At 40.2% G+C, this 27,615-nt stretch overlaps 5 protein-coding genes across 8 annotated transcripts; 3 read left to right on the top strand and 2 right to left on the bottom strand.

Annotated features, from left to right (window-relative positions):
* Window positions 1-2,048: 2,048 nt before the first annotated feature.
* LOC134186847 (2Fe-2S ferredoxin-like) lies at window positions 2,049-4,189 on the bottom strand. 3 transcript variants are annotated; one of them, XM_062654919.1, is made up of 5 exons: window positions 4,090-4,168; window positions 3,953-4,030; window positions 3,786-3,892; window positions 2,308-2,440; window positions 2,049-2,240 (listed from the first exon to the last, which is right to left on the bottom strand). In XM_062654919.1, the coding sequence occupies exons 2-5, from the start codon at window positions 3,979-3,981 to the stop codon at window positions 2,147-2,149; spliced, it is 363 nt and encodes a 120-aa protein (XP_062510903.1). In that variant the 5' UTR covers window positions 3,982-4,030; window positions 4,090-4,168; the 3' UTR covers window positions 2,049-2,146. The 3 variants fall into 3 exon arrangements, with proteins under 3 accessions (XP_062510903.1, XP_062510901.1, XP_062510902.1); XM_062654917.1 differs by having other exon boundaries at window positions 3,953-4,189; XM_062654918.1 differs by lacking the exons at window positions 2,049-2,240; window positions 2,308-2,440 and adding an exon at window positions 3,592-3,716 and having other exon boundaries at window positions 3,953-4,189.
* A 638-nt stretch (window positions 4,190-4,827) lies between these two features.
* On the bottom strand, window positions 4,828-10,946 carry LOC134187348 (SH3 domain-containing kinase-binding protein 1-like). Of its 2 annotated transcripts, none has more exons than XM_062655464.1 (12): window positions 10,901-10,946; window positions 10,623-10,841; window positions 9,080-9,361; window positions 8,885-9,015; window positions 8,763-8,814; window positions 8,493-8,695; window positions 8,151-8,430; window positions 7,965-8,093; window positions 7,224-7,324; window positions 7,137-7,163; window positions 7,003-7,080; window positions 4,828-5,311 (listed from the first exon to the last, which is right to left on the bottom strand). In XM_062655464.1, the coding sequence occupies exons 1-12, from the start codon at window positions 10,902-10,904 to the stop codon at window positions 5,003-5,005; spliced, it is 1,815 nt and encodes a 604-aa protein (XP_062511448.1). In that variant the 5' UTR covers window positions 10,905-10,946; the 3' UTR covers window positions 4,828-5,002. The 2 variants fall into 2 exon arrangements, with proteins under 2 accessions (XP_062511448.1, XP_062511449.1); XM_062655465.1 differs by having other exon boundaries at window positions 7,224-7,312.
* Window positions 10,941-12,621, top strand: LOC134187192 (uncharacterized). Its single transcript, XM_062655309.1, has 5 exons — window positions 10,941-11,220; window positions 11,281-11,336; window positions 11,394-11,436; window positions 12,353-12,451; window positions 12,506-12,621. The coding sequence occupies exons 1-5, from the start codon at window positions 11,112-11,114 to the stop codon at window positions 12,619-12,621; spliced, it is 423 nt and encodes a 140-aa protein (XP_062511293.1). The 5' UTR covers window positions 10,941-11,111.
* A 57-nt stretch (window positions 12,622-12,678) lies between these two features.
* Window positions 12,679-14,076, top strand: LOC134187349 (intermembrane lipid transfer protein VPS13C-like). Its single transcript, XM_062655467.1, has 10 exons — window positions 12,679-12,741; window positions 12,803-12,841; window positions 12,900-12,959; window positions 13,029-13,070; window positions 13,133-13,204; window positions 13,266-13,320; window positions 13,382-13,509; window positions 13,566-13,687; window positions 13,752-13,832; window positions 13,891-14,076. The coding sequence occupies exons 1-10, from the start codon at window positions 12,727-12,729 to the stop codon at window positions 13,979-13,981; spliced, it is 705 nt and encodes a 234-aa protein (XP_062511451.1). The 5' UTR covers window positions 12,679-12,726; the 3' UTR covers window positions 13,982-14,076.
* A 663-nt stretch (window positions 14,077-14,739) lies between these two features.
* LOC134187191 (intermembrane lipid transfer protein VPS13C-like) lies at window positions 14,740-27,579 on the top strand. Its single transcript, XM_062655308.1, has 40 exons — window positions 14,740-14,754; window positions 14,799-14,861; window positions 14,920-20,742; window positions 20,809-20,886; window positions 20,948-21,028; window positions 21,086-21,249; window positions 21,302-21,404; window positions 21,469-21,597; window positions 21,663-21,758; window positions 21,830-21,955; window positions 22,018-22,116; window positions 22,173-22,256; window positions 22,322-22,429; window positions 22,506-22,592; window positions 22,657-22,716; window positions 22,781-22,915; window positions 22,973-23,106; window positions 23,471-23,603; window positions 23,679-23,993; window positions 24,052-24,161; window positions 24,465-24,621; window positions 24,681-24,821; window positions 24,887-24,962; window positions 25,020-25,086; window positions 25,147-25,249; window positions 25,303-25,422; window positions 25,500-25,630; window positions 25,693-25,774; window positions 25,833-25,949; window positions 26,015-26,090; window positions 26,150-26,235; window positions 26,298-26,375; window positions 26,434-26,479; window positions 26,534-26,657; window positions 26,720-26,777; window positions 26,832-26,882; window positions 26,943-27,025; window positions 27,083-27,233; window positions 27,297-27,347; window positions 27,410-27,579. Exons 1-40 carry the CDS (start codon window positions 14,740-14,742, stop codon window positions 27,452-27,454), a joined length of 9,786 nt encoding a protein of 3,261 aa, XP_062511292.1. The 3' UTR covers window positions 27,455-27,579.
* Window positions 27,580-27,615: the final 36 nt, after the last annotated feature.

Genomic DNA, 27,615 nt, shown 5'->3' with positions numbered 1-27,615 from the left:
GAGATGCTAGCATATTATCACAGCTAGACAGTGCAGTAACATGTAGCACAATACAATTTTGAAACCAATCGCTTAGAGCGAGTCAATGTAGCCTTCCTATCAATTAAAGCAAGACAAACTTATTAATTTACTAATCATAGAGACTATTTACAGACAAATAACTAACAGTCATAGCTTATAATTTTACTGTAACTATACTGTATCAATAGAATTTCAGTTATGTGGTGACTCGCCAGAATGAAACTTTGCAAATTAAGTGACATGACTGAGAATGCAAGTAAAGTACTCAAACGACATTGAAGCATTTTCGGTGTGTGTGTGTGTGTGTGTGTGTGTGTGTGTGTGTGTGTGTGTGTGTGTGTGTGTGTGTGTGTGTGTGTGTGTGTGTGTTGGTGGACATGCAGAAGCGTCGTTGGAATGATATGTTGCGTCTGGTGACCTCCAGCAGTGTAACTTGTTAGAATCCTGGAGGGAGAAAGCTGAAGAGCGCAACTCTTGGTGTTCCATCATCAAACATAGTGCAGAGCATTTCAACAAGAAAGCAGAAGACAAGGAGAAGAGCCTCAGAGATGACAGAAAACGAAAGCGAGAACAACCGTCAGTCTTCTGCACTGTACTGACCATGGCTGCTCATTTCAGGTATTTAACAAGGCAGGTTTGATTAGTCACCAACGTTGTCATTCTACCACCTCAAGGATCGATTCCATGTCAGTTTTGTCATCAGACTTTCAAACAAGTTCTTTATAATCAACAGCGCTTTTGTCAAGACAGACCTCGAGTAGTGTAGACTTGATGTTTTTGGACTGCATCTCCTGTACCTTCATCGTAATCATGGATCACAAGCAGCAAATGGATATGGATGGATGGATGGATGGATGGATGGTGTGTGTGTGTGTGTGTGTGTGTGTGTGTGTGTGTGTGTGTGTGTGTGTGTGTGTGTGTGTGTGTGTGTGTGTGTCTGTGTGTGTGTGTGTCTGTGTGTGTGGGTTGGTGCTTCCGGTGTGGTCAAAATGGCACAATCACAAAGCTTTTAGTCATATGTAAACTACAGGCGATAGACAGCCAATCACAAACCATCAACATTCATGGCAACATTTCAGTCTAATTCAAGCTTTCAAATCACAAAGTTTTTGTTGGAAACAAAAGATTAAAGCAGAATCGTTTGCAATGGAAAGCAATCATTTCTGAAAAACCTATTTGGGATAGTGACATCTCACGTCCCATATGTACAACAAATCTCCATATTTCACGATAACAGACATTAATGCTGTTATAGGGTAGTTGCGATCACGTGAAGTATATGACAGTTGTTTGTATGATTTTAGATTTATATTTTTAAGTTGTAAGCTTAGAAGCAAAACAGCATCTAACTGCTAACATGTGTAAATACCTCACGACAAGTCGTCAATCATGACTCTGCAGAGAGCTCAATGCATACGTGATAGGCAGCTGTCGATCAAAGGGAATTCATTTCCATTAATTTTAATACTGAATTAATTGAACCATGGGCAAGTTTATTTGTCTGTATTCTATTTAGTAGTCTAAAGCAATCATCACATACAAATAAACAAATATATAATTTTAATATCAAAGTAAACTAAAACTTCTAGAGAGTATGCATGCTTTCTGACCTAGACGCCATTTTAATTAAATTTAGCTGAACATAAAATTTGTAGAAGTTGCAGGTTTCTTGCAGATGAGGATATTTATCAAAGTCTGCGTGTTTTCATTAGGTTGCAGAAAGTGATGACTGACCCTTCTTGATAGCACAGTATCCCTAGGCAAGAAACAAGAGCAAAAGAAAACCTACTTTGCGCGCGTTTCCTTGTTTGAATGCAACTGATATCCCGGATAATTGGTAAAGTTGCAGAAGTCCAAAAACACAATTCTAACACGTTCCCGCATGCAAGATTAGAGCTACTGAACCTTTGAGAATGAAAAACTATGCACACACAAAGCTATGCACATGCAACGAATGAGTGGGCAGTACACCATATTGTAATTAATCTCAAGTACAAATGTATCTAAATTAATCCTTCTTTCCTGACTTCCGAGGAAAATAGAAAATTTATTTATTAATATAAATTTAAAATAATTGAACACACTCGTAGTATAATACTGTATAGTATTAGTATTCTGTTAATGTCTACTCTTTTCTAGCATCTCTGTGCACAGAGGGAACTGTTACAACCAGTTTGTCTAGTTCCTTCGTAACCATCACCTGACATCCAAGTCGAGACCTGCAAACCAAACTTTAATTTTCAAAACTTTCATGGCTCAACACTTGGGTTCCCATATTAGACGTACGTGTCAGTCAGGCCATATGCTAGGTCTAGCATGTCAAGTTCTTCCTCTGTTGGTCCCTCGTCAATCTTGTCATAGAAGTCTGGATGTACGACGAGATGACACGTAGAACAAGCAATTACTCCTTCACATGCTCCTAACCCAAGACAAAAAGCTTTCATGACTTGACGTGCGTCTTACACACAATTCACAACAAAACAATCGGAGTTCAGAGTTTTACTGAGGAAAGCATTCATACCTAGGTAGCCACTCTGCTACTATACAATTTTATATGTCAGAAGTAACTTGTAGATGACTTGGGTATGAGTCCATTCCACGTACCAATTACATTGAACTGATTATTATAATTTAATACATATTTTCACACCTTAATTAAGGTAAAGTCCCCTCGATACTATACAATATTAACAAAATACAAATATCATGTACGGTACACACACACACACACACACACACACACACACACACACACACACACACACACACACACACACACACACAACTATATCACAGTATACTCCATCCCAACCATTAGCCATCATGGTTGTTATATGATTTGCTTCAGCTCCTTATATGACGAGACAAATGGCAGCCTAAATGGTGTGTTCACACTGAAACGTACCTAGCCTAAAAAGACTTCGCTAAGTAAAGGCAACTTAGCGTTCAAGTCTGCTTATGGTAATGACCGTTAATTCACACTGCAAACCTAGAGTGGATTTAGTGTTAACAGGCCATGCGTCACCATTTCCAGTGCACTATACCATCATGTGATCATCTAGCGAAACAGACTTAATTAGCTAAGGCTCATGAACATCATGAAGTGCCTTAGCCTAAGGTAGAACAAAAGAGACTTAGGTCAGTGTGAACGCAAGCAGATTTTAAGTCTAGTTAAGTGGCAATGAAGACTTAGGCATATGTGAACGCACCATAAGAGCGATGTCTGCCTGAAGTGACTATATACCACCTCCTGAATATCTTTCTAGTGGCTACAGTGATCTCCACACTACTATGTTGCACTGTCCTTGCTTTAGAACAATAGCGCCTGGCTGTTCCTGCTTCATTCAGCAGGTTCTTGTACTGTACCTGCTTGCATGCCCAGTCCCTTCGGAATTACAAGTACACCCAGCCCCAGCCACACCGAATTCACCAAGCTTCAAACTTAATTTACTAACGCTAAAGTTGCCACATATGGCTCCTAGCTATAGAAACTGATTATAGACAAGCAGAGAGAGAGAGAGAGAGAGAGAGAGAGAGAGAGAGGGGGGGAGGGGGGGAGAGCTGTTTCATCATGCACCAATACAACTGCTTCATCACCATGCAACTGCTTGCAAATCTTTTCGTCTCTGATTTCAGGGTGGAATTTTCTAGTGTTTTTTTTAACAGTTACAACAGGTACTGTACTGTACGCACGCCTAGAGAAAGGGCGGACAAACCATATGCAAACGGACAGATTGAGTGACCAGTCTAGAGCACGTCAGTACCTTCTAATTCAATGCCGTTTTCATGTGCTACGTCGAGTAAATTCTCTCCAAGAGGTCCTTTCACTTTGATTTCATCACCATCTCTGTCAATGAACATGATATCCACCCTGAAGACACAGCAAAACAGCAAATTCTAGCATAGATCAGACAACGAACAAGGCAACAACCTCTCTGATTTCGACGCCAATTTCAACATTGGAGACGTGGACAAAGACGCAGTTCTGAACCGAAGCGACAGAAAATTTCTAACAGAAGGCAACCATTGCCATGCTCTCAAACCGCTGCGAAACACTCGAGCCATTACGCTGTATCTGTTACTTAGTGTCCCGAACTTTTGCATTCTGTAATAAGTACTAAACCTACGCGCGCAAAAAGTCCAAAGTCCAAAGTTCGCCATCCAACAGATATCCCGGCGCGTAGGCGTGCCTTCCAACGTCTTACAAAAACGGATATACTTTGCGCATGCCTCAAGCAGTCGCAAATCGAACGCTCTTGACAATTGGATAGTACCGCTTTAGTATTTATCGTCATTCATGTTTGTATACTAAAGTAAATGACTACAGTACCGTTGCTAATTTAAAAGTAATTTTCTATCTATTAATTAATTAAACTACACTACTAGCTATAGTTACTAGATAGTAATAGTTAAATACCTTAGATACTTCACCTAATACATGAATATGGTTACTAGTATAGTTATGGTGTACTCAAGGCACAAACAATCACAAAATTCAAGACATTTGCACCTGTAATCCTAAACTTTGTAAGTATGTACTATGCATGTCAACTTACTTGTTCTCATAATTAATTAATAAAACCATTCAATGTGTACTTAGTTAATGTACCCTGTAGTCAACAAAAACCTGTCACTAAGGATTCAACTACGTTCATCATCTGTACCTTCACTTGTTGACACTACATATTTCTTTCTAAATAAACAATAAACTGACAAACATTCACGTGGAAGTCGTAACTTTGCAGTTTAGTCCCTGAGTTATTCAAAACAAATGTTGACACAGAGGGCTCACTGAGACACAAACTGTTACGATCATTTCATTCACTCTATTGAAGCTATACAACTCAACACACTAGAGCCCGTACAAAAATCTTAACGACAATCACGATACCTTCCTGCAATACAAGCGTTGAATACCAGACGACACTTCAATGAGGCAAGCAACATGAGTCCGCTGCGGATATACATAACTGTTCACACTTTACGATGACGGATTCTTCTTCTTCAACCTGTCTACTTCTACTTGCAGCTTCATCCTTTCCATCTTCTCCTCATCCAATTCACTCTCCAACTTATCTATGTTTTCCTCCATTTTCTTCTTCAGTGATGCAAATTCTTGCTTCAGAGCTTCCAAGTCACGCTGTAATGCAGCTACTTGTTCGGATCCTTCTTGACTAGACGCTAGTGGCGCTTTCGGTGCAGGTGAAGTTGGTTTAGACACCTGAGGTTGAAAGGTGGGTACTGAAGCTGGTTTTTCTGGAGTTGGAGATTCTTGTCCAACATCGTCAACCTGTTTCAATGACAAAAAACCGAGAAAAATAAAATACAAGCATCGATGCACAGCAGACAAGCAACTGACAAAAGCTTTACAGAGTAAATTTAATGTCAATGTTGTTACAAGCTCACTTATAGCCTTTTTACATGAGCTCCTTTCCCGTGCCAGCCCCCCTTCACATGGCGTTCACAAAGCAAACCAGCTCACCTAGCTAGTTAATTAATTAGAGTGTGTATTTTTTCCTCCGCACCCTAGCTAGGTATGGTCACGTGTATATAAAAAACCCTCACACTACGCGAAGTGAGAAAGTCTGACTAAGTGAGTATGACGTATGAGTGAGGGTCTGGCTATGTCAGACTACAGTTTGGCAGTTGGTTACCATTCACAAGGTGAATATGAGCCGAGCCGAGCTGAACCAAACTGTGCTGGCATGGCAGTTTGAGGAGGGCCATTTCAGCGGGCTCGGCTCGGCTCGCCTGCATTCACACAACCTTTCAAAGCAAGCCTAACCCTAACCCTAGTGTTGGCCCGGTTACAAGTGCACGTATGAACAGGCTATTAGAAACAAGCAAGCAGGCATGCAGTAATCCTACTTGTACGCATTATACACATTACACTTACAGTATTATTTTTGTCATATATCATACGACACGAACTTCTCAAACTTACTACTGCAGCTGTTAAGCTCGAGACTCCATGCAGTTAATGCTATCATGCTGAATAACTAAGTAAGTCATTAGTTAAAATACAGTACGGTAAATTTTGCTGTTAATCAAATACATCAAGCATACAACACAGTCAAACTCATACAAAGGTCTATTTATGTTTGCTTACAACACCAACTTGGAACAACTAAAAGTTGCAAATGAAGCAATTGTCTTAATTAAGAATACCCTACTGGCCAAGATTCACCATCAACCACATTCACACTTTCTAGTTTACAAGATATCTAAAGGGGAACTCTCACCAAAATCAACCATCTCTCAGATGACAGTTGTCACTTCATGACACAACCCTTTGCAACAGTTTACTGCAAACTTTTACCATAGCGAAAAAAGAAACCATTGAAATTTCCTGTGTGGGCGTGTTTAGTACCCATATGTGTCATCACAGTACCTCTGATTGCTGGTTAGCAAGGAAGACTGATACCTGTGCACTTTTCAAGGTAAGAATTGTGAGACATATGGTGGCAAGTTGTGATTTATTGATTAAAGCAAACTGGGACACCAAACTTATCACACAAGTAGCGACTGTTTCGGTATAACCATGGAGCCTGAAAAGGAGAGCCTGAAAAGAAGACCCTTCTTAGATTAGTTCATAGATCATGTCTCACTGCATTTTGGGTGCATTAGGTGCACTTCGTATGGTTAAAGTTAAAACCTAAAGTATTTGATCTCAAACGACAACAGAGAGTAAGTCTAAGCTACATATAGGAAATCGTCTGAACAACTCGTGGCCCATTCTCTGCTTCTGTGGCTGGCTGGACCGTAAGCTGCCTTAAGAAGATACTATGCCTTGCATCTTTCTTTCAGCAAGTTTTAGTATTTGGTGCGAGTTCCCCTCTACTGTGACAAACACCACAGACAGGCAATACAGCTGACACAATTGTGTGACAAAGCGCACACATAGCATGAAAGCCCAACGACTGGCATAAACCACAGAAGACAACTTGAGGGAATTATTACACCTAAATGCACACTACTTGCCTTTGCTCCAATTGACACATTCGACGTTGTTCGTTTCTTCTGTATCTCTTTCTGCCATGGTGCCACATTATCTGCAGCCTGAAAACCATCATCAGATGACAACATAGCAAACCCACACGTATATTAGACGCTACCTCTTGTGCCTTAGATCCCTCCTCATCCTATAACACACACAATTTACTAAACATCCACAACTACAGAAGCCTCGCTCTACTTCTTACCTTCTTTACAGCATACCTGGACGGTGGCCGAGTGTGATTTCGAGGTCGATCCACCGTTGGGTGTCTCAACTTACTGTCCGGTACTGGAACTACATCAAGGTCTGACATGACACAAAACCGTTAGCAATAATATGTACAAACCCAGTCATGGCCTTCTACCGAGCATGCTACGCTTAAAGCATGCCCGTGAATCAGTTTGCTTTAGAGTTGCATCAATAAGAGTATTTGGTTGGTATACCAATAACCAATATCTAAGCAAAATGAAGCCGATACCCGACACCGATACCTGACATAATTATATTTTATAGATAATCGCTGATGTTCATGTGTTACAAGCCTTGTGGCACACGAATCTTGTGTCCTCAGCCACCTCAAAATGCTCCCAAATGGGGGACTTCTGTTTCTTCACAGACATGCATGCAACTCAAGTGGCCCTAACAGACTGACTACGCATGCACCACCTATAGGCATGCATCTATGCAAGATTTACCTATTCCGATATAAAACCGATATGCCTATGTCAGCCGATAACCGATAGCTGATTCAACTATTGTGAGGCTTTAGTTTGTTTATTCCTAATCCAAGACTAAAGTGTTCATGGAGATCAAGCACAGCCCAAACTTGACTGATGCCGACATCTTGAATTACCATAACTTCAACCTATTTCTTACTACACACTCAACAGGAGTTCTAAATTTTGGGTAAAATATACCTACACAACAACTACTGCTATTAAATTACCATTTTCCTTCTTCTCGAGAGGCTTTTCATTATCCTCCTGAGGTTTCTCTGTTGAAACTGAACTAGTTTCAGGCTTCCGAGCCAGAGCTGCGACAACTGGCTTTTTCCCAGCGGGAACCAAAGGTTTGTCTAAATCCAGCAACTCTTACACACAGAATAGAATAAAAACTTGCCAGTGTAAAGCACCTTCTGGTTTCTTAAAGGCTACAGAAGGTGGTTTTCTGCCAACTGGAGGTGGTGGTTTATTACTGAGTGGCTTTGGTGGCGGAGGTTTAACAGCTGGCTTCAGAGGCACCTTTTCTACGGGTTTGTCATCTGGCTTGTCCGGTTTTTCAACAGGCTTGAGCTTGTTTACTGGTAGCTGTACAGGTGCAGGGGTAGGCGCGGGTGCAGGCGTAGAAGTGGGAGCGGATACAGGTGCCGAAGGGGGAGTCGATGAAGAGGTGGGTACAGGAGGAGGTGGCTTCTAACAAAACATAAACATGTCATGCTTCACACCTTCGACCAATAACAAAATCAGTATCTCACCTCTTCTTCTGCTGCAATAATTTCTACAAAATTATCTGGGAATACGCCTACTTTACCACCCAATTTGCCTTCCCACCAGCCATCAGCTACATCTTTACGTACAATCTCAATGATATCACCAATTTTCAGCGAAAGCTCGTCTGAAGCTTCAGCTACATAGTCAAACACAACTTTGCACTTTTCAACCCTCTTCTTCAGTACAGCTGTGTCAAGAGATGTTGTTATAACTTGACAGTTTATTAATGTAATTATACGATGTGTTGTTCCTACCTTGAGATAGAGGTGCTGAGTGTGGTGGAGGTCCAGGGGCAGGACGCTTTTTCTGCACATAATCCAAATTTGTCAATTAACTAAAGATACATGTACTAAAGAGTCTTCATCTTCAAGCTCACATCTTGTCCTGGTGGATTAGGAGCTGTAGGTTTCCTACTCTCTGCAGTTTTCTGTAGTTTTATTGGTCCACCGCTAAAGATATTGCCAAACCCAACTCCAATCACCTTAACAGGTTGAATCTGACGAACTTCTGCAAGAATGCAGTGAAATTCACGTTGATCACACTAATAATGCCTTCCATTGTAATACAATACCTTCCTCTGGTGGTGGGTTTAGTGGCCCTTCTGGTTCATCCAGTTTCGGTGGTTCTTTCTTCTCGGGTGATTTTGGAGTTTCCTTTATCTCAGATGTGAAAGGTGACTCTTCATCAATTGTCTCGACAAAGTTGGATGGAAAGACACCCCTCCTTCCATTCATAATGCCTTCCCACCATCCTTCCTCTTCCTGATTGGTAACTACAACTTCATCACCAACTTCAAGATCAAGTTCATCTTCATTCTCTGCAGCATAGCTGTAAGTCACTTTTGCTCTCCATTCTACACAAAAAGAAGAAAAGTAGAGATCAGCCCACATCTTGCACAAATTAAAGTTTGAATTCATCTATGCTTAGTCTTATTGATACTCAGTAGATGCATGTAAGTATCATACTGTTATTTATCCTCATTTGGCCTACTAGTCTGTCAAATAGCAATGAGATAATAGCTAAGGTAAACAACACCTGGATGATAGCAGCTAAACTAAATTACATTTAACATCACAATGAGAGTCAGACAACAGAAGCCCTATGGTTTTATAACATGACCAACACTAGTTTCAAGTTACAACATCACTAATACAAACATTTGTCACTGCAGAATGGTGGCTACAGAGCAACCACTATATTCATGAGACCATCTCAAATATATTTTGCATTTTAGAAAAAGCAGTGTCGACTTACCAGAACCCCACCACAATAGTAGACTGTAGATCTTCATCTGACACATTTCAGATGCTTCTAGGGATCTTATTGTAGGCATACCTACTTATAGAAGCCACACCTACTTATACTTATACACATAGTTAATTAAGTACCCTCCATGCTAGCAAAGTCACTAAAACCTGATAAAAATAAACTAAGTGTAGACTATACTATCTGCTTAGCATTGACATTGTGTTTGCACTGTAGACATTCAGAAAATTGCATCATTTAACTAAAGGCTAAACTTGTTAGTTTGTGATCTCATACCACCCACAAAGTCTAAATGTTATTATTAATCAGAGTACCTAGTTTCAGTGGACTAAAGAATGATGCTACACTTGACATTAAAATTTAAATGCATACAGACCTGTCCTCAACAGCTTTGTGCCAATCAGGCATCACACCCTAAGATGATGGTCTTTCACTTCCACTCACTCCCACAATGTTACAAGCATTAATTAATTAATAAGATACAAAACCTCTCATGCTAACCACCTGGTGTTTTCAAGGTTTATTGGTATTTCATACTCCATTATGTCCCTAATAGACCATACACTCAATCCTTTAGAAAATAAAGGAAAAGTGCTAGAATAGTCTGACTATCCACTACAACGAATTATAACAACGACGACTATTTTTGAACGCGTACGACTTGAATGCCTACTACACAGCAGCAAACAAGACGTGCAGACACGACATCAAGAGTAGCTAGCTATACATGCAGTGACTAAGCTAACCTACGCTCTACACTCACATCGAAAGTCTACTACCCTGAAACACACTGTCTACATTCGCTTCCTTGCTCGACAATTAATTAATCAACTAGCACGACCGGTAACCTTTCTTTGCTGCTCTGCTTGCGTCTGGAGGTCTCGCAGGGGGCGCCGACTTTTGTATCACCTCCACAAAATTGTCGGGAAAAACTCCTCTGATGCCATTCAGATTGCCTTCCCACCAGCCTCCATCCTGCTGGTCGACGTTGGTAATAATGTCGCCGACGCGGAGAGTCAATTCGTCGTCGTTTTCTTTTTCGTACTCGAACGTGACGCGACACTCGACTGCAAGACAAAATAAAAGTAGCAAAATTGTACGCTTTGATGAATTCCAAGCTACTCACCCATCGCTAGGCGTCAAAACCAAAAATCAACAATCTAGTATATCCGGGATATAACAAACTTGCGCTACCTATCCTTATATGGTGCGGGCACCTAAACATTGTCGGAAAACTGGAACTGGGTGTTGGTTTTTGCTTTCTACAATTGAATCGTCAACTACTGGTTCTGTATAAGACTACTTCGCTGTAGTTTCAGCTGCGTGCCGCTTTGACAATGGCCGTGCACATTATGAAGGAACTTGTGTACTGGGTACTTGACAGCTACTTGTCTCGATATATCAAGAACTTTGACAAAGACAAATTGAAGGGCTCTCTGTGGCGCGGTAAGATTGCATTTCAGCGCTGTGGGCGTGGCTGAGATAGCTATGTGTGACGTTTGACAGGAAATGTACAACTTGGAGGCGAAGGCACGCCTTTGGAGATCAAACCAGAAGCTCTGGTAGGAATACTTATTCTCTGTAACAGCTGTACGGTGACATTTCTTTGTGCTATCCAGGCCGGGGAGAATATGCCAGTACAAGTAGTATTTGGTGTCTTAGGTATTTAATTAACACCATCTTTGTGTCAAAACGAATGCAAGTGCTACTTTTGTAACTACTACGTACTCAATGTATAGACGCAATTGGCGTTTTCTTCTGAATAAGTGCTTCTGTCTCTTGGTTTTAGTTTAGTCATTTTTGAATAACTGTTTGTTCAGATTAGTTGTTTCTCTATGATATTAATTAAAGATATTACACCCGTAGATGTTTATTGTATTGTTTGCATGTCTTATTAAAACATTCTTGTAAACCTTAAAAGTACATAATAGTGTAATTCTCAATTTGTGTTGAACCTTGTTAAGTTATTTCAAACAACAAATTGTTGCTTGTGCTGTCACTGATTTCTAACTTTGTCATATGGTCTAGAGATGAAACATTGACGGGAAGTTATTTTGGGGTTTGCTAAAAAGTGACTATAAAAGGATAATTGGGTGGATTTTATTTTGGCCGTTGGACATACATCGTTGTTGAATAATTGATATATGTATGATATTCTCCACCCACTAGTTGAGTGGCTGTGTCGTGGAGGAGTTTGAGATTACGGAATTTACCTTGCATTATTCCACCTTTTCATCATAGCTTCACGACCTCATTCTCATGTCAAACTCTTTGCTAAACAGGGTAGGCACAACAAACGACAAGCAAGGGTTTTACAATCTTGTGGCCTCATCCGCATGACGTACTTCCCCATCACCATGATGCCTGATCCATGAGGGTGATGACGTCGACATATCCCGGTTGCCAGATTAATGGCGGATTTTGTATTGGTGCTCGCTAAAAAATTTGCCAATCTGCCAAAATAAATTCCCTGCCAATATTTCATCTTATACGGTAGTACATGATGTATTTGTTCACTTATAAAGATTTGGTATGATTTGAGTTTTAAGGCGTTTTAATTAATTGTGTGGATGCACAGAGAAATTTAGTTTGCACATACCATGGACCACCATTCTTGGCTACGGCGACATAGAAGTTGGCATCAAAGGATTATATGCTGTTGTAGAACCAAATGCTGGTCGGTACTGAATTTAATCAATGTATGGCAGAGGTTATGTGCTTATGCATATAGCGCAAGAGTATGATGCTGAACAAGAAGCAACGATGCTGCAGGCGTTAAAGGAACTGCAGATACAAAAGATAGAGCATGCTGTTCAACGATTTAGAAAGCAGCAAACTGGTCATTAATGGCTGTTATCGATCATGTTATTCCCAGTTTAATGCTAGTACACTATTGTAGGCTTGAATGGCGATCACGAAAACTCACTTTGGGACTCCCTCTTGACATACGCCATGCAGCATCTCAAGGTTTGCGATGAATTTGATTAAATGTGACTCGGTTCGTGATGAAGACCATCACCTTGTGTAGGTGAAAGTTGAAGACATTCACATAGTGTACAGGGACATTGTAAGGAGATGCAATACTACTTCTCTGTATCACAAATATTGGTCCTTGCACTCTACAGGTTTCTGTCCCGAGGTCTCCGTTTGTTCTTGGATTTAGCTTGGATAGCATTATCATGGAGGTATGTACACTCATGCATCATCATTGTATGATGTGTTTGGTTGTCAATTATATTACTAAAACGTGTTAGACTGATAATCCGTCTCAGTGTGAAACTGACTGTGTCGGAAAGGTGCACATTTGTGATTGTGATAGTATGATGTGGTTTGATTACTTACTACTTGATGTGTTCAGAAGTTGTATCTTAACTCACTTGCGCTCTATTGGAATACAGGAGTCGGGTCGAAAAATGAACTTACATGGCAGGTAGTGGTTAGCTTATCTATGCAGCTGGAACAACTTAGTATCTCATGATGTCATTCTGCAGTACCTCAAAGATCACATTGCTCGTACTGCTACATCTGTTGATTCGAATTCTTACCGTTAGTTGTTGTTGAGTGTTTGCTTGTGGTTGTATGTGTGTTGAATGATTTTATTTTACAGTTTTGAAGCCAGTTTCTGCTGAAGCCAAATTGAAAATTAATTACGGATCTGATCTGGGCACAAGTGTCCCTAAGATGTCAGCTGCTATTCAGCTGGATGATCTAACTGTGGAACTCTCTAGTCTTCAGGTGCATGACATTTGATGGATGATCTTTGAACATGACAAGAACTGTCTTTCCTACAGTTTCGTGATATGATCAAACTCTATAACATGTGGGATATGATGGATAGAAACAGTCCTTACAGAAAATATCAACCGAAAACCAAACTGTCTCCTCCTAGCCCTTGCAATGTGGTGAGACAATGGTATGATCAAGTCATAAGATGTACTGCTGACTTGAGTTGTATTGAGCTCATTTCCACTACACAGGTGGCAGTATGCCATCAATGGTGTGATTGAAGTACAAATCAAGCCATCCAGATGGTATTTAGACAAGATGCTGCAGCACTGGTATAATAAGCCAACTGTCTCAATTGTTGTACTTAGCTGCATACGATCTTGTGTTTAGGCTTTGGTTCAAAGAATATTTAAGTTGTTTTGAGCAGAAGTTGAAGCAGCCTAATTTACCGCCAAATGTTATACGTAAACTAAAGGTATGAATGGCAGTATTCAGCTAGTCAACTTTGCAGTGAAATGTCACCTTAGGCTTACCATCATCTAGACATAGGATAACTTTTGTTGTTGTTACCATGTAGTTTGGCTAAGGCACAATATTGTTGCCAGCTTGATCTATAGATTAAAGGCCTGTCCACACTGGAATCTGGATCGCGATAAATCAGGATAAATCTAACCCACATCGGGAGGTGGATTTGATCCACATCGGATCGCGATCTGTTGAATCCAGTTAGAAAATAGTAGGCATTACCTTCACGTGTGCTATGAGTGTAATCCGAACATCTAACCCTCCCTCACTCTTCTTTGTTTCGCTCAATTTTAAGTGCCTTACATCACTGTATCAACACTTTCCACAAGCAAAGAACCCACACATACGCATTGATCATCAGTCATGTGATCCCGAAAGGTTGTTTCGCGATCCAATTCTGGTATAGTGTGGACACGGCATAAGAAAACTGACCAGTTTGCATATTTTAGCTAAGGCTGTATTAAATTCTTATGATGTCATCAATTTACAAATTCAGAAAATAGGCAAATTTAGAGATTTATGCATATTTGATTAAAGTACTTAAACAGTTGAAATTAAAATACAATTAACAGGAAAAGGCGGTTTTATTTTTAAAATTGCAATTACAAATACTTACACCAGTTTTAGAATTTGAAATGTCATGAAACTTGCAAACAATATTTTCCAAATTGCCCACAAAACCAAGAATTAATAATTGTCAAATGATATAAGTACATGCTGATCTTAAAGGTAGTTATAAGTGTGTCATTTCACTGTATTGCGTTTTGGGTTAGTTTCTGGAAACAAACCTTAGTGCTGTTGCCATCTGTGTAGCAAGAGCTGAAGCAGATCAAAGGGTAGAAACATAAATTTTTTGCTGCTTTGACTCACTGTTAACTGAAATATATGGTTTAGATTCCACCACCTAATGATGCTCACTCAGAGCAAGGTGGCAGTGGCTATTTCGGCTGGGCTATCAACAAAGTGTCGGCTTGGCTTGGTTATGATGATGACTCTACTGTTGTTATGCCATCAACTTCAGATCATCGAGGCAGTGGTATTGCTGATTTCTTGGACAAAATGCCTCCTGATGAGAAGGAAAGATTTTACAGCAGCATTGGATATAGCAGCTATAGAGTCTCAAGTCTTAAACCCAAAGAATATGTAAAGACTGTGGTTAGGCTTGTGGTGTGCAAGTTAAGGCTCTTGTTGTCAGGCCAACAAGGAAACATTGGAGCAGTAGTTCTGCATGATTTTGAGATGCTGTTTGAACAAAGGCCATCAGCAGAAGCTATTAAAGTATTAGCTGAAGTAACCAGAATTTCGCTCTGGGGTAAACCTACTGACATTCTCCAGCCTCGACTTATTCATGTACTTAAAGACCAGTACTCGGTGCATAATCTTGTCGGACAAACAAACAAGTTATTTCAGTTGGAGTTTGAAACCAACCCACTTGAACGTGCTGCTGATTTTTCAGTCAAAGCATATCTTTGTCCAGTTGAAGTGAAACTGGATCCACCAACTTTTATTGAAGTTGGCAACTTTCTAACTGTAGAAGATCCCAACTATGTCGACGTGTTGTTGAAGTTTGCTGAGCAGAAACTGGAAGAGTTTCGTCGTCAGGCAACTGAAAACCTTATGTACTCTCTTGAAAATCGAAAAGTAGTTCTTCTTGATTTGAATCTGAGCTCACCTTGTTTTATTATTCCTGAATTCAACGAAGCAGCAAGTATGAGATCGTCTATTGTCATAGATTTTGGTCATCTCTCGGTGAGGCAGAGGTTTGATCGTAGGGAAAGTGTTCAAGCCCATTTATATGATTCATTGTTGATGGACAGTGCATTTGTTCAATATGACATCCGGGTTGCAAATATTCGAGTTTTAGTTGTTGACCATGACGACGATTGGAAAAAGGCTCTGTCCCTCAAGTGCTCTCCGATAGATGTCCTTGTTCCCACAGAATTGAATATCACTGTTTTGCAATCAATACAGAGTCACAATCCCCTTCTTCCCAAACTGCAAATAAAGTCAGTAATGCCATCTTTGAAGATTCTTGTGTCAGACAAGCAGCTAGGAACATTACTCAAAGTGTTTAATTCTTTACGTTTTGGTCAAACTGAGCGACTAAGTCAAAGAAGACTACCAGAGCTGAGTCCTCAAGCCAGTTATAAACAATCTTGTACATATACTCAAGATGATGTTCTGGCCATTGTGGAAGTCACTGCAAACTCTTCTTCAGAAGTCTTTTCTGCTGATGACGCGCTCTCATTTTACTCTGCTGAAGACGACTTTCCAGATGGATTCGATTTTCCCGATAGATTTGATTCACCAGATAAACAACCAGTCAACCCATCCACCTTTGTAGGACAGTCTTTCATTCACTTTGACTTAAGACTGGATCAGCTACAAATTGATTTACGTCAAGTAGAAAGAAACGGTTCATTGCAAGATCATCTCTCCATTGATTGCCGTCATCTGTGTTTTAAAGCTGATTTTCGTAAGGACAGCTGGCAAGCTCAGTTGAAATTAAGCGAGGCTACTATCAGTGACAAAAAGCGGCCAGATGGACAAGGCCATCTTAAGTTACTTCTAAGCAGCAGTTGTGAAGAGCTGATTATTATTGATGTAGCCTGGATGGACAAGAAATCATTTTACTTCACTAAGGCTCCTCATTGGGGAGAATGGGAATGGATTTTATTTGTCGCACTAAATAATTTACAAATTCAAGCAGATCAAGATGCTTTTTTTGAAATCAGAGCTGTACTAGAGCGTATAGGTGATGCTTGTGAACCCCACATTCAAGACTCACTTTCAGTCGAAAGCTCTACAGAGAGCAATGCAGTAATAGTTTCTGATTCTAACCAAAGTCTTCTGGACCTAGAGGCTGATGGATCAGACAGTTGGCATGTCAAAGTCCAATTGGAGAGCTTGAAGGTGCTAGTAGTTGAGAACAAGAGGTGTTTTGCTGTTGTAAATATACATGATCTTGGTGTAAAAATGTCTGTCAGTGAGTCATCGACAGTCATTGAGGCAAAACTTCAAGGCCTTGAAATAATAAGTAAACATCGCAGTGTCCTCTACAAAAACATACTGTCTTTGGATCAGACAGATGATATTGTTTTTGATATACAATTGCGACTCGGGAATGGAAAAGCATCATCACAGGAGATGTTTAGCAATGCTTTGACAGCAAACTTTGGTCGACTTAAAATAATCTATCTGCATTATTTCTTTAATCGAGTGAACTTGTTTGCTCGCAGTTTTACCAATGCTTGGGCACAGCTTGCTAAGACAACAGAGACAGTGGCCAAATCAGCGCAGAAAACAGTCACTGAACTACAGCAGTCGGGATCATCCATTGAAGTCAGGATCACTGTAAGTGCTCCATTGCTTCATATTCCAGAAAGTTCTAGGTCACGTAATGCCTTGTTGTTGAACTTGGGAACATTCCACATCAGAAATTCTTTGACTGATTATCACTCAGCTCGTCTTACTTCTTTGTCATCAGCCATGTTTGCACAAGAGAAACCTGTTGGGTCGGGAGTTCAGGTTGAGCATTATCGACTACAGTTTGAAGAGTTTGGTTTGGTCAGGCAGATCAAAGATGGCCAACATAGAGTGAACAGAGTGCTGTTGAAGCAGCTCAAGTTGGGGATTGACATGACTCGCAATTTGTCAGTTGCATATCAAGATGAATCTATACCACTTGTTCATGTGTGGGGTGAGATACCAAGCCTTTGTGTCTTGTTAAATGAGCTTGACTATCATGCAGTCATCACAACATATGAAAGGAATTTGGGGCAATCGTTTAGTTCTACTCAATATGAAGAAAGAGATGAAGTGCACAGAGACATGACAGATATGGGCAGTGTGCGTCCCACTGTCAAGCTACGATTGTCTGTTAAAAATATGAAGCTAGTTCTATACACTAACAGTGACCAGCTGCCTTTACGTTTGGCAACCAACCAGAACTATGGCAACCCGTTTGCTTGTTTCAAGATATCAAGCATCCACCTTAATGGAGTCATGTTAGCAGATGGCGCTCAGAAACTGACTGCATCCGCATTAGACGTTTCAGTGCATGATACTCGGCCAAATAGACCAGGAGCTATAAAACAGATTCTGAGTCATGGCAAGGGGATCCCATCTGAGACAAATCCATTAGTTCCTTCTCTCACAATAAAGTATGAAGCAGAGCCAAACAGTGATCGAAGTGTTGCTGTTGAGTTTGACAGACCACGCATCTGTTTGTGTGTAAAATTTCTTTTACGATTGCAGCAGTTCTTAGAAGATGATATGGATGAAACAGAGGAGACTGTGATTGATGGTATGCCAAGAATGAGAACATCTGAATTGGGAGAAGCTAAGGTTAATGCTGCAGAAACCAGTACACAACATAGGGGTCACTTTGGAAGACGTTTTGCTCAAAGTATTCGAAAAGTAGCAAGCCAACTGACATCAGTAGAGGAACAAGCAACAGATGCTGTACCAAACACAACTGATGAAAACTGTATTGTTCCAGAAAGAAAGAGTCGCTGGAGTAGTGTCAGAAAACATGTTAATCGCAGTTTTCATGGAGTTGCTGCTCATATAGTCACAGCACCAGGAGGCACTGCACGTTCCCCTGACATACAAACAATTCCAGAAGATGATGTGATAAGCAATAATGTTGATGGTCCATTGCTTTCACGATCAGTCTCACCTGTGCCACCCAGTCAAACATCAGCCACACCATGGAAATTGTCATTGCACATAAATTGTAAACTGGCTCAACTGACAGTACCCGAGAGAGCAAAAGACAAAGATTGTCCAGCTCTTGTCATTCTATGGGATAAGTTGACCTTGGAAGCATTCAAGGAAGCAGGAAAAACACACATTGCTGCCAGTATTCAGGACCTGGAGATGGTTTCTTGTGTCTTGATTAAACCAGCAGAATCCAGAGTTCAGGTGTTACGACCATGCAAAGCTGAAATTGAAGGTAATTTTACTACTGCTGAAGAGTCTATGCTGCTTCGGCTATTCCAAATTGATGTCACTCTTTATCATTCTGTGCTGGAAACGATGAACAGTCTCTTGAAATCCTACCAGAAGAACACAAACCAAGGTGAAGTTATTGCTGACATTTCATCTGAAGGTGGGGAGGACCTACTGGTTCCTCAAAAGGTCAACCTTGACCGATGGAATTCACAAGAGTTTGAGCAAAACACTTCTATTGCAGAGAGCAGCAAAGACCAGCAACTTGTTGTTGATGCAGAAAATATTTCTGTCACAATTCAAGTTAAACACACAGATTTGTATCGTCCTGTGGTTGTTTTTTCTGCTGCTGTTAATGCTGAACTACTGAACTGGTCACACTTTCCAACGGCTGGTGCTGACATTCATCTTCAAGCTTCATATTATAATTTAAGTACAGATGCTTGGGAGCCTCTTATAGAACCAACTGAAGATGAAAATGGTGAATACCGGAAGTGGAAAATGTCTTTTCATCTCATTCAGTTGCTGAACCAACCAGCTGTCTTTAAGACAGATGTCAAGGGTGAGGATGAACTTATCCAGGAAGCTCTCAGTCTCTCTGGGAGTGAAGTCAGTCTGGCGGGAACTTCAGCAACAAGGAGAGACTCATTATATAGCATGAGTAACCATTCATCGTCACACTCAAGCTTGGGCAGTAGTGTCTTGACAAGAATCAATCTTGCTCCCCGTCGGTCAAGCAGCCGCTCCTCAATGATCATTACTGATGATCAGCTTAGTTCAGATGATACTGATGGCCCATTATCTAGTGGTAGTGAACTAACAATACCTGGAAGTGTTATATGCACCTGCATTATTCTCACGTCTACAGAACCTGTTCATTTGGTCGCATCTAGTGCAAGTATTACAACTCTGACTACTGCATTTGATGCTTGGTACAATGATAATAGCCATCCTAATAGACAGTCATTGTTTCACCCTTCTGTAGATGAAATCCTTATCCAAATTGAAAATTCATCTGGGCTTAAAACATCAGTGATACCTGAAGAGGGTTTGTTAGAGAGTGGTTCAGAAAACTCAAAGTTTGCTGTGGAGTCAAACTCATGTCTTGCACTGCTCTACAGCCATACAAATGGAAGAATTACTTTAACACCAACAACAGCCAACAATCCAGTTGGTCAGTATGATCACTTTCCTTTGCAACGAGTTGAACCACAAGAGGTTGTTCATGGTTCAAGTGATGATGAGGACTCTGAGATTGTTGATGACATTGATGAACCACAGCTGAAAAATGAAGTACAACCTGATCAAAACAGTGAACTGGGTAATTGTGTGCTTTCTGATACTGGCATTTCATTAGAACCGAGTAAACAAGTGTCAGACTCTACCTGGGTCACACCTGGAGAATCAAGTCAAACTGAGTCAAGTGAGAAATTATGTGACCCTGAGTTACAGAAGCACAAATCAGGGACACCAACCAATATAGTTTGTCCTAGCAGTGACATGATATTTACTGCAGGTGATACCTATCCAAGTTTGGAGAACTTAAATGATGTATTGCACTCTGAAGATGAAACAGACCAAGATTGTGATCCTTTTCAAGGAGTAGGTGATGTGTTTGAAGAAGATGTCTTAGACGATGACTATCTTGAAGATTCAACAATGCAAGAAACTAGTCCATCCTTGTTTCAGTTCTCAGCACCTGCCTCTCCTCGAAGTCATAATATACACCAGGTTCTTGACATTAAGCAGTTGTTTTCTCTACAGGTAGGTGCTACATTGATGTTAAACATAGTAGCCATTTGTCAATAATTTGTCTGGATTTTTATGCAGTTTGAAAATGCTGAAAGAATGTCAAATGTTCCTTTGAACAAGACATGCTCTACTCTTCTGCCAGTGGGAAATGCTGACGTTAGCTGTGTAACTGTACAATATTGTTTTTCTTCATTGTGAAAGTTATACTGCTGTTTAGGAAAATGACCAGAGGTTTGCAGTCTGCGAAGTGGTGTGCAAGCCACACAAGAAAACTGTCCAAATCAGATCTCCTTTGCAGGTAATTGAGAGTGACATTACTGAATTGAGACTAGTGGAACCAATCTATTTGCTATAGATTGAAAATCATCTCTCAGACAAAATTGAGATTTTGTATCAGATGCCAGATGACAGCGCAGACGGCTACACACACTCCCTGACTGCTAATTCTGGTGAAATCTTGTCAGTTCCTATTCATGTAGCTTACAAAGGAAAAATTTTTCTCAAGCCATCAGGATACAAGTGAAAGTATTTGTGTCCTTGTGTCATGACATATGTTTACTGTTTGAATTAGGAAAGGAGCTGAAGCTCTCATGTGGGTTCCTGAATCAAAGCAGGCAAGCAGATTTCTAAAATTTGAATCAGAAGAAGGAGATTTAGCTCCAATCATTGTCCAAGTATGTAGATATCCTATTAACTTAGTCTTGTAATATGCCATGAAGACCCATGTTTTCTTCAAAGGTCTCTTGGAAAACATCTCTTTGTCAATTCGGGTTTGGAAGAAAGACATCTTCCACTACTATTTTACACATCCACCCACCTGTTGTCATTGCAAATCTGTTACCAATTGACATTTTGTTTCGTTTAGAGGTACTAGTTTCATCAGTGATTCACTTGTTCAAATCTATGTTGACATATATATGTGGTTCACATAGGATGAATATGGTAAATACCAGAACATTGCCAAAGGCAAAGATAAACATTTGGTGCAATTTCATAGAGTCTCTGGTGTGCACACAGTACAAGTTAAGGTCAGGGCCAATTTTATGCACTAATAGTGAAGGTAATTTTATGTAAGAACCTGCAATTAATTAATGTACAGATTCTTGGGTATCAAAACCGCGGGGAGTGGGTTGGAGCCTTTGAGTTCAGTAGTGACACATCCAGCAGTGAAAACATTTCATTTAAGGTTGCATCTGTATCGGATACTGGAAAACGAAAAACACTGGTTGGTCATGTCTGCAGTACTTTTACTGCTATATTATTGTTACTATACTATCAAATGTACAGCATCTTGGAGTTCATGTTGTGAAAGAAATGGGTGTTCGACTCACAGTTTACTGCTGCTATTGGATCATCAACAAGACGACATTACCTCTAATCTTTAAGGTGATTTGATTGCCTGGATGTGATATGTACATGTACATGAACCTATCTATATTCAGGGGAAAGGAGGATTCCACCAAAGGTCGATTGAAAGTGATGAAGGTGTGTTATTACTAAGCTTTAGACGCATGGTTGAGCACAAGGTATTTATAACATGTGCTGTTGTGCTGTCAAGACCTAGTATGACGTACATGCATTCCTTCTGTAGTTGAAGTTTATGTTGCACAATGCCACTTCTTGGAGTTCTTATTTTGCCGTCAAGGCTGTTGGTAATGTAGATGCAGTGTCTTGTGAACACGATGATACCGTATATGATGTTAGAACTCATTCTGTTCTGTGATGGTGTCATTCATCCTGTTCTATGATGGTTTCTTGCCAAACTTGTTCTGTAGGTCTACGTGACAATTGAGATGTCATACACCTCATTAACAAAGATAGTCACGTTGACTCCTCGGTATGTCGTTCACAACAAATCGCAGGTACTGTACGTACGTTCAACTTCTTTGTACACATGGTTATCACATGCTGACTTTTGATATGCAGTACACATTACAATGTTTATCACCTCCACGAAATACTTCATTTGTGTTGAAGCCAACAGAGGTTATGCAATATCATTATATTCACTTGTTACAATGTGATTTATATGTCTTCTGCATCAATGTAGTGTCTGCCTTTCTGGCCAACTAAAACAAAACAGATGCAGCTCCAACTTCTCGGATCTGACATCCTATCATGGCCATTTGATTTCAATGAGGCCACTTCGTTTCTTCTTCTCCTTCACGAGTCTTTGACCAAACCGGTCAAACTTCTCAGCATTTGCTGTTGGCTATTGTTGTGATTTGTTTTGCTGCTTTAGGTCACCACCATTAGTGTCAATATACAAGAAGAAGGTGTTGGAAGAATTATAGTCCTTGGGCCATACTATGCAGGAGCAGCTCCCATTCGTCTTGATAATTTCCTAAGCAGTGCTTCTATTGAATTCCATCAAGCGTATGTGCTTGCACAGTAGACCCTTCTGATCTAAACACACTTTGTGCCAGACTACTCTCAAATAACACGGATACTTAAATTTGTTTGAAATATCAAATCATGTTGCAATCCCAGATTTAGGAGTGATTGAAATCATTGACTTTCATACGCATTCGTTCCTCTTTCGAATTACCCGCCATTGATGATTTGATGTGCCCTACAACAGCAAAGGCCTATCAATATCTCTAAGTCAATTTTATTATTATAACCTCTTTGTAATCCCATGTAGACAAGGCCATGGACTAAATAGTTAAATTGGCAAGGGTCTACTGTAATTCACATTTCCTTATTTAAATGTCCGATTTAAGTACTGCTGTGACTTTAGTGACTCTGGTCAGACACACATACTTCAGCCTGAAAAGTCTATAATGTACACTTGGGACGAACCTCTTAAGCCCAAGTACATTTGCTGGAGACTGGCTGGTTCAAAGGAAGAGAAGAGAAAGCTATACTGCATTGTACGTCATTCGACCATACTGGGTCGTCAAGCTGGAATTATTCGTCTGTTGATTATTGCAATTGTTGTAATCCAGGATGGCAAAGGCGAATTTGTGATTCCAGTACGACGAAGTACATTTGTAGCTGCTAGGCAAGTACTGGCAACTGTCACACCACTTCTTCCAACTATCACTTCTGAGTCTGAAGAAGATCAAGATTCATCAGTTTATGATCAAGATAGTTCAGTTGACGATGAAACATCTCGTGGCCGTGATGAGACGGATTTGTTTCGACGACGAAAACGGTTACAAGCTGTGCATTCTGTTGGTCATTGGGTCAACTTCTTAGATGGAAGTCAGCGAGCTATAGTGTTTACTGTTGATCCAAAGATTGTCAAGAAAGCTACTCAAGTATGATTTTGTAAGTGTCTTCATGTCCATTGTGACTTACTGTGTCATATATTGTCAGGTGGAGCAGTTAGACAAAGCATATACAGACCTGTTTGTGTCATTCAGTGGAGTGTCTGTCTCAATCATTGACAGGCAGCCTCGGGAGATTGCACACATCAGCACGTTTGGGTATGCCCTTTGCTCACAGTAATCTACATTGTAACAAATGTACAATAATGTAATACAGTACAATACAGGTCTAGCTGGCATAACACTTGCTAAACCTAGAAGACACTACATACATGATACTGCTATTGCTATTGTACTGTCTACATTTTACTACTCTACTTGGTAGACACAGCAATTTTGTGTAATTTCTAAAGATGATAAAATTAAAGCATTTTCCAGATAACAAACAAATGTGCTATTGACTTTTATTCCAGCAGTGTCCCATATGTAATGATAGTTTGCATTTTGATTATGATACTCCAGCACTGCAAATTGGGAAATTTGCCGTCAAGGTGAAAACAATGTTGATACTGAGTGGCAACCACTCAATGTCCAACTCTCAAACTCAGTTGAAGAACAATATGAAAAGCTGCACCAACAAGATGACAGTTTATCATCACACAAGAAACAGCAGGTTGAGGTAAGTGTAGACTACTAGAATCGGTCACATGGTAGTGAAAGTGAGTGTCAACTATGTAGGTATTGTTTGATGGTGAAATGCCAGAGATGGTAAAACCATATGCAGGCAAGCTAAGAAGAACATACAACCCTGGATTCTGGTACCGCTGGGCTCTGTCTCAAACTCGATCTGTGAACCATTTCAAAATCGGAAGAGTCCAGGTTAGATACGTTGCATCCAAGCATGTATTCCATAGATACGTGTATGTATGGAGTACTTGTGATAGGTGGATAATCAAATGGATGACGCAGAATACCCGGTTGCTGTATCAGAATTGAGATTGCCTTCAGTGATGACACCTGGTGAGTGCTGTTGATGATTAATAAGTCTTCTTGAATCTCACTGGTGTGTTGTCTTAGTTGAGACTAGTTTTGAGGTTGCATGGATGAGCCAACAAATTAACTCTAGTTGTCCTGTGCAGTACAAGTAAAGTTTGCTTTGGCACGTACCATAACATCATGCAATAATAACAACGTACTCTGATAGAATGAGAGCAAGTATTGCACCACTTGAAGTATCACTGGACTTGCGATTTATATATGCTGTCTGGAGAGCTCTCCAACCCGGCACACAAGAAAACAGAACTGAAGTATACCACTGAGATAAGATTTGGTATACAAACTGAAGGTTTTCTTTTATTAGATGAACGAAATTAGTTGTGATCTGGAGTCTATACAGCAATTAAAGTGGCAGGATGTTATCTTTGAAGGAACGTCAGTGCGGAAAAGTTTAGTAGAATATCTTCACATTGATCCTGCAGAAGTATGTTGGCATATTTACATGCAGATTTCATAATCAAGATGTAGCACAACATTCAGAGCTTGTGGTGATTTGTCTAGGTAAAGTTGAACTTGTCTCTTCGGATGGCAGACTCTCATCATAAAGAAGATACAAGCAAACTGGACAAGCTGCAGCTGTTCATTGGGTCACTAGGCTTCTCACTACCCTCATTCGAAGGCGTTGATCTGTTGTACTCATAATATCTGATTGGGTGCTTATGAACACTGAAAATAATAACTGTTGTCATTGTAGGTTGGATTCACTGCAAAGAATAGGAGTAACAATGGACACAGATGAATGCTGGTCTCTGATATTATCCCATTACCAACATCAGGTACCACCATTAGTCAGATCTTTATAAACATTAACTGACTAAATAAATGTCTTCTTAGGCCTTGTCAAAAGCTTACAAAGCAATCCTGGGCCTTGACATTGTAGGCACTTCCTCACTGCGAGGTATTGTCCAAGACATGACATCCTTTTCTGGACCACTTGCTGATATTTCTATGGTAATAACAAGCATGTGACAATAATTGTTGTTTCGTCTCTCCTAATCGTTTTGCCATTTGGTCAGTATGATGTCAGAGAAGATGGCAGCGTCAAGGATGATCTAGTCTTGGGTGTGCGATCAGTTCTAGGGCATGTTTCAGGTAATGCAATCGACTACAGATGTGCAGCGGCAACATGAATCAGCATAATGTACCTGCAGATAGGACTGCTTCAATGGTGAGCAAGACAGCTACCTCAATAGGTCACAGAATGGCTTCTCTGACATTTGACAAGAAGTTCCAACAAGTGAGCCTTTTGTGCCAAGTTGATTGAATATCTAATCGCAATAATAATATCTGTTGGTTTAGAAGCGTCAGACTCAAATGAAAAATCTTTCTGGATCAGTCAAACATGGTCTTAAAATGGGTGGTCAAGCATTGGCAATGGTACAGACTTGTACTTGTATGTCTGCCACATGGTCACATATGATTGTTTGCTTTTCAGGGTGTGTTTGACGGTGTGACAGGACTAGTTCGGCAACCAGTGCAAGGTTCTCTAATATTCACTTTTTCCTTATCACATACTGATAACATTTGTGACATAGGGGCCAAAAGAAAAGGTGCTACTGGTCTCATTAAGGGTCTTGGGAAAGGTCTTGTGGGGATGGTGACAAGGCCAGTTGGAGGCTTGGTGGACATGGCAGCTATCAGTCTACGCACAATTAGAGGGTAAAAGAAACTAATACTTTGTTAATATAAACTTTAATGCCTGGCTTGCTGTTCTATCTCAGAGCTGAAACAGTCGAACCTAAACCCATCAGACGACCACGTTGCATCATCCCAGGAGAAGTGAGTTGTAGTTCTGTTATGTGAATGTTTTCGATTTTAGTTATTTCTGTGAAGGCATTGCAACCATATTCAGTGCATCAAGCTGAGCTTCAATTCGTAATCAAGGTATTTGCTGTGTGACCATGTTGTGTTGCACCACTGACTGTTGACTGTCTGTGTTTCCAGTCTCTCAAAGAACCATTTTGTCATGGGAATTATGTTGTTGACTGCCAACTTGATCCTCGAACTCTACTTGTTCTTACAACAGAGTTAGTTTAAGAATGAAAGTTAGTTTTGATTCGGGACATGTTTTCATCATTTTGTAGATTTCTTTTGCTACTGGGTCGTGATAATGCAGACCAGGATTGGGCAATAGACAATAACAGTTTAATTGGTAAAACTGTTCGCTTGTCTGATCTGTCAAGTGAGCAAGACAAAGCTGTCAGAATTGATCCCACTGGCATACGTTTCTTCCAGGTTAGACATAATGTGTTCCTTAGCCTTCAAGAGAGACTTCATAACCTATGTTTCAATGTTTAGGATGACTGTCTAGAATCAGTAATTGTGATACCTAATTCTACCATTTGCATGGTCAGTAAACCATCCGTTTGTGCATGATGTCTACCATATGTGATATGATATGTCTGCAACAGGAATTTGCCAATCAAGTAAGGCAGCAACTCTGTGGTGACTTATAATTGGTATTCAAATAGATTAGACCCAGAAGATGATAGAATCGAGACAGAAATCACGTGTACTAGTATTAAGTTATTCTAGGAACACAGACAATTTGTAACTTCTTTACCACATTGTTGTTTTGTATATTTTGCAACTGTTTGTAGTTTAGTGACAGGGACTG

The sequence above is a fragment of the Corticium candelabrum genome, chromosome 11 (assembly GCF_963422355.1).
Source record: "Corticium candelabrum chromosome 11, ooCorCand1.1, whole genome shotgun sequence".
Classification (NCBI taxonomy): Eukaryota; Metazoa; Porifera; class Homoscleromorpha; order Homosclerophorida; family Plakinidae; genus Corticium; species Corticium candelabrum.
Note: the sequence above shows the minus strand (reverse complement) of the source record. Positions and strands in the feature narration are given on the sequence as shown.

Excerpts from the sequence above, each read along its gene's own strand:
- LOC134186847 (XM_062654917.1), bottom strand. The coding sequence starts at position 4,182 with ATGGCGAACTTTGGACTTTGGACTTTTTGCGCGCGTAGGTTTAGTACT. Across the intron at positions 2,441-3,785 it reads AAACGGCATTGAATTAGAAG|GAGCATGTGAAGGAGTAATT; the intron begins GTACTGACGTGC and ends GTCTTGGGTTAG. Across the intron at positions 2,241-2,307 it reads GCATATGGCCTGACTGACAC|GTCTCGACTTGGATGTCAGG; the intron begins GTACGTCTAATA and ends TTTGGTTTGCAG.
- LOC134187348 (XM_062655464.1), bottom strand. Across the intron at positions 9,016-9,079 it reads AAACCCACCACCAGAGGAAG|AAGTTCGTCAGATTCAACCT; the intron begins GTATTGTATTAC and ends GCATTCTTGCAG. Across the intron at positions 5,312-7,002 it reads ATGTGTCAATTGGAGCAAAG|GTTGACGATGTTGGACAAGA; the intron begins GCAAGTAGTGTG and ends TCATTGAAACAG.
- LOC134187192 (XM_062655309.1), top strand. The coding sequence starts at position 11,112 with ATGGCCGTGCACATTATGAAGGAACTTGTGTACTGGGTACTTGACAGC. Across the intron at positions 11,221-11,280 it reads GAAGGGCTCTCTGTGGCGCG|GAAATGTACAACTTGGAGGC; the intron begins GTAAGATTGCAT and ends GACGTTTGACAG. Across the intron at positions 12,452-12,505 it reads TGTTGTAGAACCAAATGCTG|CGCAAGAGTATGATGCTGAA; the intron begins GTCGGTACTGAA and ends TTATGCATATAG.
- LOC134187349 (XM_062655467.1), top strand. Across the intron at positions 13,071-13,132 it reads AAACTGACTGTGTCGGAAAG|AAGTTGTATCTTAACTCACT; the intron begins GTGCACATTTGT and ends TGATGTGTTCAG. Across the intron at positions 13,205-13,265 it reads AAAATGAACTTACATGGCAG|TACCTCAAAGATCACATTGC; the intron begins GTAGTGGTTAGC and ends GTCATTCTGCAG.
- LOC134187191 (XM_062655308.1), top strand. Across the intron at positions 24,822-24,886 it reads TCAAAATCGGAAGAGTCCAG|GTGGATAATCAAATGGATGA; the intron begins GTTAGATACGTT and ends TACTTGTGATAG. Across the intron at positions 25,775-25,832 it reads TATCCCATTACCAACATCAG|GCCTTGTCAAAAGCTTACAA; the intron begins GTACCACCATTA and ends ATGTCTTCTTAG.